A 14674-nucleotide genomic window follows, 5' to 3' on the forward strand; every position below is an offset into this window, starting at 1 on the left:
GCTCCAGAGGTCACGTGACGGCGCGGGCGCGGCGCGGCCTCACGTGACGAGCGCCGCCGGTCGTGGGGTCTCTTTCCTGCCGCGGGCGCCGCACCGGGACCTGCCGCCCTCACGCCGGCCCGGTGCCCCCGGTCCGCCCGCCCGGCCCAACCGACCCCGCCCGGCTCCCGCTCGCGCCCATGGCGGCCCCCGGCGGCGCCCGGCCACGGCCACTGCTCTTGCTGCTGCTCGGTGAGGAGCCGGGCCGGGGGCTGAGGACTCGGGGGGCTGCGGGGTGAGGAGCCGGGCGGGGGTGGGGTGCAGGGCGGTGTGAGCCTGGCCGGGGGGATGCGGGGCCTGGGGTGCTGCGGGGCGAGGGCTCGGTCGTGGGCCGGGGAGCTGCGCGGCGTCCGGGCTGGGGCGGGGGGGGGCGGCAGGCCTGCGAGTCGATCCCGCACCGACCGAGGCCGCCGCCGCCGGGGGCGAAGGGCTGAACGAGGTGCCCGAGGTGGACGAGGGAGGGCCCGGTGCGGCCCTCGGGTCACGGAACTCGTGTTCCGGGCTGGTCGGCAGTGACTTGGTGGTTTCTGAGCAGCGCGGTTCGCTTCTTTATCTGGGGACAAGGGTCGCCGCGTAGGGCGGCGTGAGGCTGTGCAGCCCGAGACGCAGGATCCGCGTGGGGTCTCCGTTCCCGCCAGACCCGCATCTTCCCCGCCAGAAAACAGGGCGGCGCGACGATCCCCGCCCGTGGAGTTCGTCCTTCGTGCTGTAACCTTCGCCCCGTGCAGCAGGGCGTGGAGCCTGACTGTGTGTTCATGTCACTGTGGATTTTAATTATGTTACAGTGATTCAAGGTTACCTTTGAGTTCAGGGGAGCCCACAGCGGACAAAGGGGAGGGAGGCTCCGCCTGGCCTCACAATGGCAGTGTTCTTTTCTAGCCAGCCGTCGTGAGGAGCGCTGCCGCTGCTCTGTGTGTGCTGGGCCCCGGAGCCAATTGAGGGGACGCCATCCGTCCTCAGGACTCGGAGCAGCCCGTGGGCGCCGGTGCTTTATCCGTGGAGGAAGTTTGCTCTCGTTTATCTGTCCTGATGAGGACGGGTATAAGGGGAATCACCGCGGGTTGATGTTAGGTCTGTTAGGGCTCTCCGTGGTGTCATTTCTCATCCTGTCCCGAAGGATATGGGGATTGTCCAAGTGCCAGGAGCTCCTCCGAGTTAGGTGGATACAGAAACAGGATCCCACGCGTACCTGCCATGGATCCTCTAAATTTCATCCTATCCTAGATCTCTTGTTGTGACAGAATGGGTTGTGGTCTCGCGTTTCTGTTTTGCCTGTTTTGTAAAATGAGTTCTTTGAGCTGCATGAATAGCCACACGGGGTGACCTTACTCCCAACTGCAAACCTGAAGCCTTCCCCTTTGCCAGCAGGCATAGTTAAGATACAAGGGGAGTCGCTGGAACAAGCCTTGTCTTTCAGAAGGGCTCATTGCTGTTTGTTGGAAGGGCATTAGAAATTTTGTTTCATGTTTTGAAAACTCACCTGAATAAAGAGAAAAATCCATACCCTCCCTACACTGTGATAACCTGGAATGCTGTGCATGTAATTAGCATTTTAATACCTATTTCATATCTTTTTAGTTTTATATTCAGTTAAAATCCGACTTTTTAGAAAGGCCTGTTAACAGCTGAGATTTGGGTGTATTTTAAATAATGTTTGTTTTAGTGCACAATTTCACCAAAAAGCATATTTTCTAAAACCATTTCAAACGTCTAAATTCAGAATTTCTCCTTCCTTAATAGTTATACATTAAAGGGGTTTCTGTGTTTGACAGCTTGGGGGAGAGCAGGGAGAGGCATGAGTGGACACTGTCTGATACACATGGTTGAATGTATTGTGTAATGTGACTTTCTGAACCTCGATGTCAGCTGGATGACCTCTTCCTCTTTCCAAATGAACTGTCACTTAGGAAGTTAAAAAGTTTTATACTGATTATGTTACCCTTGATCGTGGGAGTTTCTGTGTTACTCAGGTTGGTGACTGAATTCTTTACTAGATCTGAGGTTGAAATGTTTTGGGTGCATAATTTTGATTCATGTTGTTAGATCCATCCCACACCTTGTTAGTCTGAGACTTGACTTGCAGGCGTGTACAGCACATGCTTCTCCAGCATCAGTTCAGCTGCATTGTGGTTATTTTTACACATGTGTCTCCCTGATCTCACAGCCCCCTTGTGCCTGTGCGGGGTGGGTGCTCAGTTTCATGGCTGTGGCCCCTGACCAGGCAGGCACATCCTTAGAGACTGAGTCACTGTCGAGGATGGAGCCTTTTTCCCTTTTTTAAATCTTTGTAGATGATTATGAGTCACTAGTTAAGAAAGAGGAAAGTACTGGATTTAAGAGAATCAAGTTAAGGGAAATTAGAAAGTGATTTCCTATAAAAATGTTAATAAAGCTCTCTTGACTTGTTCCTGTAAACGCAGTCTCTTTTGTTTCAGAAGCGTGTCATTGTGTGAAGTGCTGGCTCAGGTGTGGTTTCACGGGCAGCCGGCCCCTGTGAGCTCAGCGGGCACCCGCTCCAAGGCAGCCGCCGGCTCCAGCCTGGTTCTGCACCTTCACCAGCTGTGACCTCGGGCACGTTAGTTAGTTCACTACTCTGTGCTTTGCTCTCCACACCTGTGAAAAGGAATCGTCGTGGTAACTTAGTTACCGCGAAGGGTAACATAGGTGCTTGTTAAATGAAATATGTGTTGGTGTTTTGTGTGAGTTACTGAGAATTGCGAGCTGGACAGGTGAGGTCTGTGTAGGCCGAATGCGGGAATGGTAACAGCTGCGCCGAGAGCGCCTGTGCGGGGCCTTGGCCCTGCGGTCAGCGCTCTCATTTCCTTGTCTTGGTTGCCTAGACCGTGGGCTTGGTGGTTGCTACTGGCCTGAGGTCACACGGCTTGTAAGTGGTGAAGGAGTCTGTCTAGACCCAGGTCTCTTATCTCAGAAGCAGGCCTGCTCCCTGCAGCTGCACTTGTAGAGAATGGAATCGTACTTTGGAGTAGGAGTATTTTGAAGGAATAAGCCAGTTCCTCCTCAGTGTGACCCTGGAGAGATGAAGGTGTGGAGTCTGCCTGAAGCGCCCCTGGGGAGGAGGCTGCCAGTGGTCCCGGCCCTGACTTTCAGGACAGACACCCCCTCAAATTACTGCCAACACTTTAACTAATGTAAGAAGGTGGTGATGGTGGCTTTTAAACCAGCTGCCAGCTGCCGCTGTTAACACAGTTATAGACCGACTTCTGGCCGTTAGCGTACATTCCTTTCAGTCGTATGTTCTAATGCTCTGTAGGTCTTTTTATCATAACCAGACTTGGCTTCTGGGGATAAGTTTCCTGTTTTAATAGTCGGAAACTTCTGGGCCTCTCCAGAGTGCACAGGGGCCTCTGCTGCTCATTTCAGGTTGTGTCAGTAACACTACTTTGTTGTCCTTTGAAAGCGCAGACCCTCAGCATATTTACTAAAAGATTGTTTGCTTGGAAAGTTACTGAACGTGAAATGCCTCCTGATGAAGCGCTCTGTCAGTAGGAAGTGGGGACTCGGGCCCCTCACAGAGGGCCGCTTGGTGAGAGGGGACCTGTGCGCTCCCATGGCGGCAGGTGGCTCCAGCAGCCCGACCAGGACCGGGGGTGCGTGAGGGGGTGGCGCCCAGGCACAGGTGGTGAGCTGCCCTGTGTCCGTCGTTTCCCTGGCTCTGGCACCGAGCCTGCTTTGCCTCGCCTGGGTCTGCAGCTCTCCTGCCTGTGGTGCTCAGGGCGTCTTTAAAACCTGGACTATGTCAGAAACAAGTTGTGGAGTTTCTCTAGGTTTTTGAAAAGGGATACCCACTCACTGGAAGTGGTTTTAGTGGTCTTACCCGAGCACTCTGGGGAGTGGGTTAAAAACAGACCAAAAATTGCATGATTCCCCTGTTTGCCTTTGTTGCTTCTCTCTCAAGTGACAGCTTTTCTTTATGGATGTAGATTTCGGTATTTCCTTTATCAGAGGCTTATAGGAAGATATGTGGGGCTACTGTCTACACTCTGCTTTAGACTTAAAATCTTCAGAGCGGCTACTGTTTATTTTGTGATGATCCCAAGGGTAAAGGGAACTGGGTTCATTGGAGTCACTTCCCTGGAGTCCTGGAGCTGGGGATCCAGGATCTCAGAATGACAAGCTGGTTGCATGTCCTCCGTGAGTGCTGCCTGGGCCATTTCTACTCTCGGAGCCCTCAGAGCTGGTATGTCACCACCACAACGGGCATGCAGTGGCAGGGCCTGGTGGTGGCTGATGGCCGCTTCGCTGTAAAACTAGCAGACACCAACTTCTGCCCACCCGTGGAAGCCCTTTGTGTTGAACCGTGCGCCCCTAAACTTTCCTCCTCCCCTGCAGTGGTGGGAGTGAGCTTGCTCAGCTCAGAGAATCGGTCACTCGGGCCAGAAGGACCGGGAGAGCCCCATTCCATCCCTTCCCTCTGGCGTCCCAGGTCCAGGTGCAGGTCGTGACCAGGTTTGAGGCCCTCTCTGAGATGGGCAGAGAGCTCAGACTTGAGTCATGGCTTTTCCCGCACCGGCAGTCTGGGAGAGGTAAAAACACGCAAGTTCACGTAGTGGTTTGGGTCCACAGGGAGGGATAGCACCAGGCGCCCCAGGGCATGGAGAAGGTTGGCTTGGAGGTTGAGTCCTGCCTCCAGGGCCCCAGCCCGCCTCCGAGAGAGCCTCTGAGGCAGGAGCCTGGGCCACCTGTGCCCAGGGCAGCCCAGAAATTGACCTGTGACTTCCCGGTAGTCTTCTGAAGTAAACATTGAACGACAGGTTGGCAAACTGAGTGGATGGGTTTAGAGATGCATTTTCAGAATCGGGGACATTTACAGGGAGACAGGACAGACGGGGGGTGGGGGCGACCTAGCCCGGGGGTTTAAGTCGCACAGTAGAATCTCCTCGTGAAATCCGTACTGCTGCAGTTGCAGAAGACACAAGTACCGAGTTGGATTTTCAAAAACTTGTTTGGTCACTTCTGTCTTTGCCGGAGTTAGCAGGCCTGGTGCACGGTGCGTCCTCGGTGTTCGTGGTGAGAGACGGCAACGGGACAGCCTGCGTCATGGCCAGCTTCTCTGCTGCCTTCTCAACCGTGTACGACACCGCCGGGGGTCCTAAGGTAGGAGACGCGGGCCTTGTGTGTGCACGTGTGTGTGCCTGTCCAGCCTCGGGAAGCCACCTGTGCAGGTCTCCGCTGCGGCAGGGCCTTCAGTGCTGGTGGTGGTCCAGGCGTTTTCCACAAGCGCTTTGTGCCCTGCTTTCTCTGTTTTGTGTGAGCCTGCTTCCAGTTTTCTTCATGGCGTCTGAATCATGCTAATTTGCTAAGACATCCCCTGTGGCTGCGTTTTCTTATGTTCTTCCTATGCCCGGTGTACAGTCTGGGTACAGCTTTTTTGATCTGATGAGTTTGCCTTAGGTGAACTGTTAGCTCCCAGGATTGCACATAATAGTTGTCGAAATGCAGAGCCACCGTCCTGGGTTGATTACACGTCCCCTGTGGGTTTGTTAAAACAGCTTCGCGCTCCTGCAGGACGAGTGAGGCCCTTAGCTTTACGAACTTTCTACAGACACACAGCGTTTGTCATTCCACCTTCGTTAATTGCCTGCAGTGGCCATTTCACTCACTTCTCTGTTCAGCGTTCACTCTTGTAAACAGGTGCCTAGATCAGATTGTGTTTTCAGTGCTTTCCTGGTCCATCTCCGTGTCGAAGACACCATGTCTGTTCGCCAGCACTCAGAGGCCGGGGGTGGGTGGGACTGCTGGACGAGCCGGCTGGTCCCTCTCACCCCGTTTGTCCTAGCTCCCTGTAAATGTCCAAAGAGAAGGAAACTGGAACGTTTTGTGTCATAGAAATGGCCTCACATTATAAAGATTGTCCAAGCACTTTTATTTTAATTTCTACTTCACTTTTGTTGGTTTGGATTTTTTAAATACCATTTTGTCACACATTGATTGTGTTACACAAGTGGGCTCACCCTCTCTCTGTTAGGTGCCTTCCCACTTCACAAAGCATGTCTTTGTTACACACGTGATCTGTCCCTGTCAGGACGGTGCTGGGATGCAGCTTAACTGGGGTCACTCAGCCGGCCCTGTTCGTGAACTTTGGTGGTTTTCTAGTTGTTTTGCTGGTCACAGTAAATTCAATTCTGCAGTAAACTTTCTATCTTTGTTTATGGAGACATACTCTTTAAGTAAACATTTCTATAGGAAACAAGTAGTAATGGCTTTTTTCCAAATAAAAGTATACGGTTCATCCTGAAGCCCAACATGAATTATTTCAGTTTATTGAGATAACTTTAGTTTTAATTCTCTATAAATTAAAATTATATGAACGAAGGAAAATGTTTAGTTCTATGAATAAGTCATCTTTGTGTCACTTGAATTGTTTTTTGGTCCGTTACTGACATGTAAGGCTGACTTTGTTTTGTTTGTACTGAAAATGAATACATGAGTAGTGATGTCTGAGAGCTGGGTCTGAGTCACGTCAGACTTACAGAAGCTCCGTCTTTGGTGTCTGGGTCCCTTGATGACCTGCCTTCTCACTGGGCTCTTATTGTCCCTGTGTCTGTCCTAGAATGCCACCTTCAGCCTGCCTTCTGACGCACACGTGCTGAATAGCAGCTTCTGTGGTAAAGGGGGTGCTTCTGATTCCACCCTCATGATCGAGTTTGGAGGAGGACACACACTGACCCTCAATTTCACCAGAAATGCCACACATTACAATGTCCAGCTGATGAGTTTTGTTTATAACTTGTCAGACGTACAGATCTTCCCCAATGCAAGCTCCAAGGGTAAGAACCAAGGTTGACCAGCTAAGAGCCAAGAAAAATGGCTTGGGGGAGTGTCTGAAATTACTGTTACCTAAGCCCTTGAAGTAATTAAAAGTTGGGTGGTTTTTTTTTTTTAACAAGGAACCCAGACTGTGGAGTCCACGCCGGACATCGTGGCGGGCATGAACACGAGGTACAGGTGTGTGAGCAGCAGCCAGGTCCACATGGGCAGCATGACCGTTACGCTGTGGGACACCACCATCCAGGCCTACCTGCCCAGCAGTGGCTTCAGCAAGGAGGGTGAGCGCTTCCCGCCAACCCCCTCTCTGGAGATGGTGACCTCTTCAGATGAGGGTGAAGGAGTGGCCATCAAACCAGGGTGAAGGGGCGAAGCTGCTCAGACTCTCTCTTGTTCCCCTTGTTCCAGAGCTAGTGGGACCCCTGAGTGTGCCTGGCCACGCCACCTGTGGTCTCGGGTGAGCGGTGAGCCTCTTGTTCCTTCTTGTGTGAAATGAGGGTGGTGAGCGTCTGGGAAGGTGTCGGGATTCGGGCAGAGTGCGCCTCAGGGTGCCCAGTACAGAGTGTGCAGAAGACAGCATTGTCACTTTACTACAACTGAAGAGGGTTCCCTCCCCACGTCCTGTCCCCCAGCTCACAGGTCACTGCCATTTCCTGGGGTGAGGGGCTCTGTGTTCAGGCCTTGTACCGCAGCCTTGCCCGGCACTTCGGAAGGGACTGGGCTGCAGGTCTGCGTGGTGACTGGCGTGGGGCCTGCTCCCTGTTGGGCTGCATAGCCAACAAGGTGAAGATGGTGTTTATGCTTGTAAATTTGAGGTTAAAACCAAAAGAACATTTCATGACATAGGAAGATGACATGAAAACAAGTCTCAGTGCCCATAACTAAAATGTCATTGGGACACAGCTGTGGTCATGCCCTCACTTCGTCTCGAGGCTGCCCTCACGCTCGCCGTGCAGAGCTGAGTTGGGACGGGCGCCAACGGCCTCAGAGTCTGTGATGCCCGCCATCTGGCCCTCCACAGAGAAGGTGTGCTGACCCCTGACCAGACGGGAGAGTGTTAGCGGTGGGGCTGGAACTGAAAGAAACCCAGTGTAGGGGGAGACACTGCCAGCAGCGGGAGTGCAGGACCCAGCGGTGGGGGTTCCAATGGAGCTGGGCTTGGCTGCCTGCTGTGCGGCCCCCAACCCCAGCCCGGAGGAGCCCTTCACCAGGAGGCTCCCCTCTGCCGGCCTGGGTGCTGTGTGTGAGGGCAGCAGCCCCCTCGGTGGACAAGAGGTGACCCCTGTCAGAGTAGCTCCCTGGGGGTCAGGGCACTGAGAGAAAGGCTGGGGGCCAGTCACATGGGCGGTCACAGGTCTCAGAGCTGGGCTCCCACCCAGCAGAGGAGGCAGCTCGCTTGGGTCTCGGGAGCGGGACCCCGCCTGGCTGTGGACTCGCTGCAGCCACCTCGTTGCTCACGGGCCCAACCCCCGCCCCCCCACCTGTGCAGCTCTTCTTCGAGGGCTGTGAAGTTGGACATGTAGGCTCATTCTGTTTTTAAGGATAAGCAATTACTTTGTTTTTTAAGTAGACTCTGTTTTTTAGAGCAGTTTTGGGTTCACAGCAAAACTGAATGGGAGGTACAGAGATTTCCCACGTGGGCACAGCCCCTGCTGCCGGCGTCTGCCCAGTGATCCCTTCCCTGATGGGGGTGTGTTCACGCAGCTCCAGGTGGAGGAGGAGGTGTGAGGCTGCCCTCAGGCCTGGGCCCCTCCCCAGAGGCATTCTTGTGTCTGGCACAGGGTTACCTGTGGTCCCCTTCCAGCCTGGGAGTCCAGGCTTGTTGGGAGTTGGTTGTGGGTGGCCGCCCACTCTGTTCCGTGTGGTCGCTGGTCAGAAGCAGGGCTGCTGCGGTCACCTGCACTTGCAGGAGGGTCTGAGACACGGGAACACCTCCCCGGTGGCCTTGGGTCCCCTGATGTTATGTTCAGTCAACTGCGCGGGTGTGTGTGTGCGTTTTGGAAAGGAAACTGGCTTTTCCTTGAGACACTGTTGCACTCTCTCGGTAAGTGCTGCTGGGAAGAGGCGGGGATGGGACGTCTGTGGAAGGGCCTGTGGAAGAGCACTGGCGTCCTCTGTGTCCCCCTGCGGGGCTGAGGGCTGGGCTTGTTCTCAGGGCACATTCTCTGCGGTGACCCCTTGTCAGCCTGGACATGGCTCTGAGATGGGGTGTCAGCAGGAGCAAAGGGGCCCGGGCCCCCCAGCTGGCAGCGGCCGTTCTTGGCCTGTGCCCCCACCTCCTCTCGGGAGCAGCTCCCGCCCCACCTTTCATGACCCATGGCCCCTGCTTGACCTGCCACAAGCAGGGTCCGGTCTTCGGCAGCCTGAGTCCTAGGAGCACCCTCAGCCATCCTGTCTTTTCCCGTGTCATCGTCCTGAGAAGTCTGGGAGGACTCGCTCTCTTGTCTATTTCATTGATGAAAAGTCCTGAGAACAGGTGTCTGGAGGCCGGAGTGCTTGGCAAGTGGGTCACCAGTGTCATTGGGCCGCCCCCAGGCCCACGTGGGGTCAGTGGGTTTGGACTGAGGCTCATGCACCACAGGATTCGGATTTTATCTGTGAGATGTGACGCGTGGGTTCTTGGGAGCTTTTCCATGAGCATTCCAAGGTCAGAACAGAAGCTGCTTTTAAATACCGTTCATCATAAAAGTCACTCCCTGCCCAGCCTGGCCGTGTTAATTCTGTAGTCTCACCCCTAGCCCAGCCTGACAGTGCATCAGTGCTGAAATGTCTCCTTCCACCTGGGACCCACGGCAGCGCGCAGGGTCGCTCGGGGCCTTCAGGGCTCATCGGTGTCTGAGCCATGGGAAGGGCACCTGGAAGGGTGTGTGGCCCCCATCCTCCCCGAGGGTGATTTATGGTGGTTCTTGATCAGGCCGGGTAGTGTGTGGAGTCTGCGTTTTAACTCAGGTGGAAGGAAGAAGGCTTGTCGTGGTGCGTCTTTCTAAAACCCTGGATTTTCCCGCCTGGTGGTTAGACCTGCAGTGTGTTGTTCACGTTTCCAAGTTGACGTTTGGTGAGCGTGCTGTGAGGACGCGGGCCATGTTAAAGTGGCTGTCAGCTGGGCGTAGGTCTGCCCTGTGGGCCTCGTGTGGTCCGTACACCAGGAGCTGCACGTTTCATTGTGCTATGTCTGTGACAGCTGGCGGGGAGGCTGCCATCAGTGGTGTGAGAGCCCTGCGGCCACCTGCAGCTTGATGCGGAGCCCGGGGTGACCCACTTCCAGAATTTCTGGCTCCTGCTTTTGCCATTTAACTCCCTGCCTAGAGGGGGTTTCCTGCTACCACGTGGCCCCATGGGAAGGCAGACGGGGTGAGTTGAACTTCCAGAGCGAGTGTGGTCACCCGTGGGACAGTCCTGGGGCAAGGCCTCCCGTCTCCTCCCCCAAGTCAGCGGGACGTGGAGGCCGAGTCAGCAGCTGAAAAGAATGGACGTTTCCCCCAGGCTGCGAGTTAGCCGTGAAAGGGCAGCGGGCGCATGGCCGCCGGTCCTGGGCAGCTCCCACTCGGGGTGTCTGGCCGGCGTCCCGAGGCTCAGCCCAGCTGTCGTGGGGGAGGGGAACGCAGGCGGAAACTGGGGACATTACTCGCAGCCTGTCAACTGTCCGCAGAAGTAAGTGCTAAGTGCTACAAAAAAGAGCCTGGTGTGGGGGCTGGTGTCCCGGAAGCGCCCGTGTCTTAGTGTTCAGAGTGGTGCTCTTCGTGGAAAGTGTGTCTGTCTGTCTGTCTGTCCCGGTAGAAGGTGCTCAGTTACCCTTCGACTTCTGGCTCCGTCAGCCTGGACTCTGACAGCCACGTGGAGCAGATGCTGAGGGGTGGGGTCGTGTCCCCCGGGCACGCCGGGCCTTCTCTCTGTTGCCCGGCCACGCTCCATCCTCCATCGTTTCCTGATTGTTGTCTCCTGCTGTGAGGTCTCACTCCACTTCCTGGGCCTTTTCTGCACTGAGAAGTGAATGCCCCAGGCCCCGAGGCTCAGCTCTGACCTTTTCTGTTGGCCACCTGATGCCCATCCGTCCGAGGGCCGCCTCTGCTGCTCCCTAGGGGCACTGGGCCAATGACACAGGCTTGTAACGGTGTGTGTGTGGTACCGGTGCCCCTGCGGCTCCCCTAGAAGTGGCTCCAGCACCATCCTGGCGCACAGGAGCTCAGCGTGTTTGAAATGTTGCTGTCTCAAGTGGCATGTGTGTGGCTGGCTGTCCAGCCGCCCAGGATGGAGTTCAGGTTTTCCTTCCTGACTACACGGTGGGAAGGGAAGGTCGCTTGTGCAGAAAAAGACTTCTTCATGGGCATGGGGCTGCCCCGATGCTTGGACGGAAGGGCATCCCGTCAGGGCTGTGGGGCTGGGGTGGGAGTAGGGTCAGGGGCCGGGCGCCCACCTGGCTGAACAGCGTGTCTTGCAGTGACACACCCCCGCCCTGCATTTCCAGAGTGGCGGGAGAGCAGGCTGGCCTGAGAGAACTGGGTGTCCTGCTCTGCCGGGTGGAGCTTCTTGAGAGTCTGCTGGGGTCCCGGTGGGCTGGGGTGGCCCAAGTTCCTGGTGGGGCCTTCCCGCAGGCAGCGCGACTCATCCCACCGTCCTGCAGAGACGCGCTGCGAGCGGGACAAGCCTTCACCGGTCACCCCGACGGCGCCGCCGGCACCTCCACGCCCCTCGGTGACCAGGTACAATGTGACCGACGGCAACAGGACCTGCCTGCTGGCCACCATGGGGCTGCAGCTGAACGTCACCTACAGCCGGAAGGATAACACGGTAGGCCCTGCCCTGTGTGTCCTGGGACCCCAGTGCCCCCAGCTGATGGCACGCAGCCATACCCCAGTTTCCACGCAGGCTGCTGCTTCTGAGGCGGCAGGACTGAGCCATCCTGATGGTGGCAGCAATGTGTGCTGTTTGTCACCACGGACGGGGGTGACCTGAGAGAAGGCTGAGCCAAGCACTTCACTGCCAGACACTCGAGTCATTTCCATGCTCTTCCTTTGAGATTGTTTCTCCCCAATGGTGACAGAGTCTGAGGGGTGGCAGGTCCCTCGCTTGTGACACATGTGGAGAGTAGCGTCAGGGGACAGGGTGAGGGGGCCCTGCCCACTCCTGCAGGGACGTCTTTCTGAAAGCAGCCAGGAGGAGCAGAATTGTTGTGAAACCAGAAATCTGCCTGCACGCACTTGTAAAGCTCCCTTCTGGTTCTCGGTAACGGGACCGTGCCCTCAAAAGTTCCTGCTTCAGGCTGCCTGTCTTTGCAGGGGGACCTGCCATGAGGGGACATGTAACCTTTCGGCTTTTTTCACTCAGACTGTGACCAGAGAGTTCAACGTCAACCCAAACAAGACCACGTTCAGCGGGAGCTGCACCGCCCAGCTGGTGACCCTGCTGCTCCAGAGCGAGGGCCTGGCCCTCCTGGCCTTCCAGTTTGGGATGGTGAGGCTCCCGCCCTGCACCCCACCCACCGCCCTGCCTCCCCTGTCCGTGGGTCTCCGGATCCGTGGCTCCCCCACCCCTTTTCCAAGAGCAGATGCCTCTGCGTTCACTCCACGGACGGCATGCAGGCCTCCTGCACCCACCACACTGTGGAGGGAAGGGCGTCCGAGACCTCAGACACGGTCCTCGGCCCTGCGCAGGGGTGGCGCCCCCCTCACTTTCTCTTTATGTGTCCCCTGGGGAGGTGTACAGGTAAAGTCAGCAAAGCACTGTGGGAAAAGCGTAAGTGCCACCGGTGAATTACTGTGACATGCTTTGCGGACCAGCTGCTTAACAGCTGGGTTTCTCTGATAAAGTTGGCTTTTTCGGAGTCTGGCTCCTGCAGTCCCCATTTTAGCAGAGAATGTGGTTGTGTGGTGAGGTCTGAAGATGCTAATCAGAGCTTGTGTTCCCCAGACAATAGGGCGCTGTGTGCAGACGGGACGCCCCGCAGCCGGGGCACAGGGGTCACGTGCACCACCAGGTGACTCCCCCCCCCCCCGTCTGTGGGCACAGGAGCCGGGGATCATTAAGGGTTGTCTCTTTCTCTTGAAGAATACGAGCTCCAGCCAGGTTTTCCTGCAAGGGATCCAGCTGAACATGACTCTGCCTGACGCCAGAGGTAAGTACCCCCCCCCACCCTCCCGCCCCCGTTCAGGCGCCCCGAGCACACACTCCACTGCCTTTGCAGACCCCACCTTCGGAGCCGCCAACAGCTCACTGAGGGCGCTCCAGGCTGCTGTCGGGAACTCCTACAAGTGTAACGCGGAGCAGCGCGTGCAGGTCACCGAGGCCTTCTCCCTCAACATGTTCAGAGTGTGGGTCCAGGCCTTCCAGGTGGATGGGGACAAGTTTGGGCCTGGTGAGTAGCGAGGAGGGCACGGGTCAGACCACGTGGGGACTGGTGGCGGGCCCGGGGACCCGGTTCCCCTCCCTGCCCTGCAGCACCTCGGCTCCAGGGGCCTGGCCTGTCGGCAGAGCATGGGTGGGGGCCTCCCCGGGGGGTCGGGTGCCCTGGGGGTCAGGTCTCGGGCCCCGGAGGTGCAGTGGCCATCTGTCCTGCAGTGGAGGAGTGCCAGCTGGACGAGAACAGCATGCTGATCCCCATCGCCGTGGGCGGCGCCCTTGCAGGGCTGGTCCTCATCGTCCTCATCGCCTACCTGATTGGCCGGAAGAGGAGCCACGCTGGCTACCAGACCATCTAGCCGCCCGCCCACGCACCAGCGATGGCTGCAGAGGGAGGGAGGGGCCCACTTCCTTGCAAACTGGTTTTCAAACCTGCTTTATCCAATGTGAGGTTTATCCAGCAGCATTTACTATGCACAAGAGCAGCCACGGAAATGATGGTGTTACCTTTGCTAACTGGGTTAAGTATTTTGCTAACTGGTTAAATGTTGATATTTACCAAAGTAGACTCTAAGGGGGGCGGGGGGTAGAGTGCTTTTCTACACGGGCACTGGCTCCACTTCGTTCAGCTTCTCAGATTCTGGTGTTCGGTCTCCTCACTCAGGTTTAGGCCTTATAGCAGGAGGGTGTCCAGTCCTGACACCTGCCCAAGGGCGGCTGTGGCCACGAGGCTGGCGTGCTGAGAAGGCAGTGGAGGACGAGTCTAGGCCAGCAGCACAGGAGACGAAGACCTGGGGTGGGAGCCAGGGTGGGCCTGGCCCCTCGAGTGTCAGGGTCCGGGTCCTGTCCCCACGCTCTGCTGCTCAAGAGCTGGTACTTTTTTAAATAGGAGAAAATGGGTGTTATTTTACTTTTTTGTCAAGTGGTTTTCAGGCTTCTGTTGGAGGTTGGGGTGACCTTGTCGCACTGTGTACAGTAATCGTTCAGTCTGATTTATCGCTTGCAGCTCAGTGGGCTGTGCACTGAGGGTCCGTCCCGTCCTGGGACGCGAGGCTGCAACAATGCTAATAAAGCGTCTTTTTGTTCATCCGTCTGGACCTCTTGCCTCTGTCGGCTCCTGTGAGAGGGCGTGTGGGGGAGTTGGGGTGGGCCCGATTCTTTGGAGGGAGGGCTGATAGGCAGCTGGTCCTCTGGGCAACTTGAGAACTCGGTGGTGGGGGAGGGGGTCAGGCCTCTGACAGCACGGCGTTTGGAGCCTAGTGGTGCTGGAGACACCTCGGCCGGCGGCAGCAGAGGCCTTCGGAGCCAGGGCTCGGGCCTGAGTCAGCCAAGACCTGTGTTCTCAGAGGGTCCCTGGCCTAGGTGGACAGTGGCCCACACGCCGTGCCTAGGGCCTGCCCCAGAAACTTACTTAGGTTGTGTGGTCTGCTACATCCAGTCCTTTTCACACCAGGCCCTGCTGGGTGGGGCTGGCCAGGGACACGAGGTGGGCAGGGCCCTGGTGGCAGCACAG

General features: G+C 56.6%; 1 protein-coding gene across 2 annotated transcripts; it reads left to right on the forward strand.

Moving 5' to 3' along the window:
* Positions 1-6: 6 nt before the first annotated feature.
* LAMP1 (lysosomal associated membrane protein 1) lies at positions 7-14248 on the forward strand. Of its 2 annotated transcripts, none has more exons than XM_072976595.1 (9): positions 7-231; positions 5033-5154; positions 6611-6827; positions 6948-7106; positions 11447-11613; positions 12151-12276; positions 12871-12937; positions 13007-13177; positions 13381-14248. In XM_072976595.1, exons 1-9 carry the CDS (start codon positions 180-182, stop codon positions 13518-13520), a joined length of 1221 nt encoding a protein of 406 aa, XP_072832696.1. In that variant the 5' UTR covers positions 7-179; the 3' UTR covers positions 13521-14248. The 2 variants fall into 2 exon arrangements, with proteins under 2 accessions (XP_072832696.1, XP_072832698.1); XM_072976597.1 differs by lacking the exon at positions 7-231 and adding an exon at positions 1089-1110.
* Positions 14249-14674: the final 426 nt, after the last annotated feature.

The sequence above is a fragment of the Vicugna pacos genome, chromosome 14, assembly GCF_048564905.1.
Source record: "Vicugna pacos chromosome 14, VicPac4, whole genome shotgun sequence".
NCBI classification, from domain to species: domain Eukaryota; kingdom Metazoa; phylum Chordata; class Mammalia; order Artiodactyla; family Camelidae; genus Vicugna; species Vicugna pacos.

Excerpts from the sequence above, each read along its gene's own strand:
- LAMP1 (XM_072976595.1), top strand. The coding sequence starts at position 180 with ATGGCGGCCCCCGGCGGCGCCCGGCCACGGCCACTGCTCTTGCTGCTG. Across the intron at positions 5,155-6,610 it reads ACACCGCCGGGGGTCCTAAG|AATGCCACCTTCAGCCTGCC; the intron begins GTAGGAGACGCG and ends TGTCTGTCCTAG. Across the intron at positions 11,614-12,150 it reads ACAGCCGGAAGGATAACACG|ACTGTGACCAGAGAGTTCAA; the intron begins GTAGGCCCTGCC and ends TTTTTCACTCAG.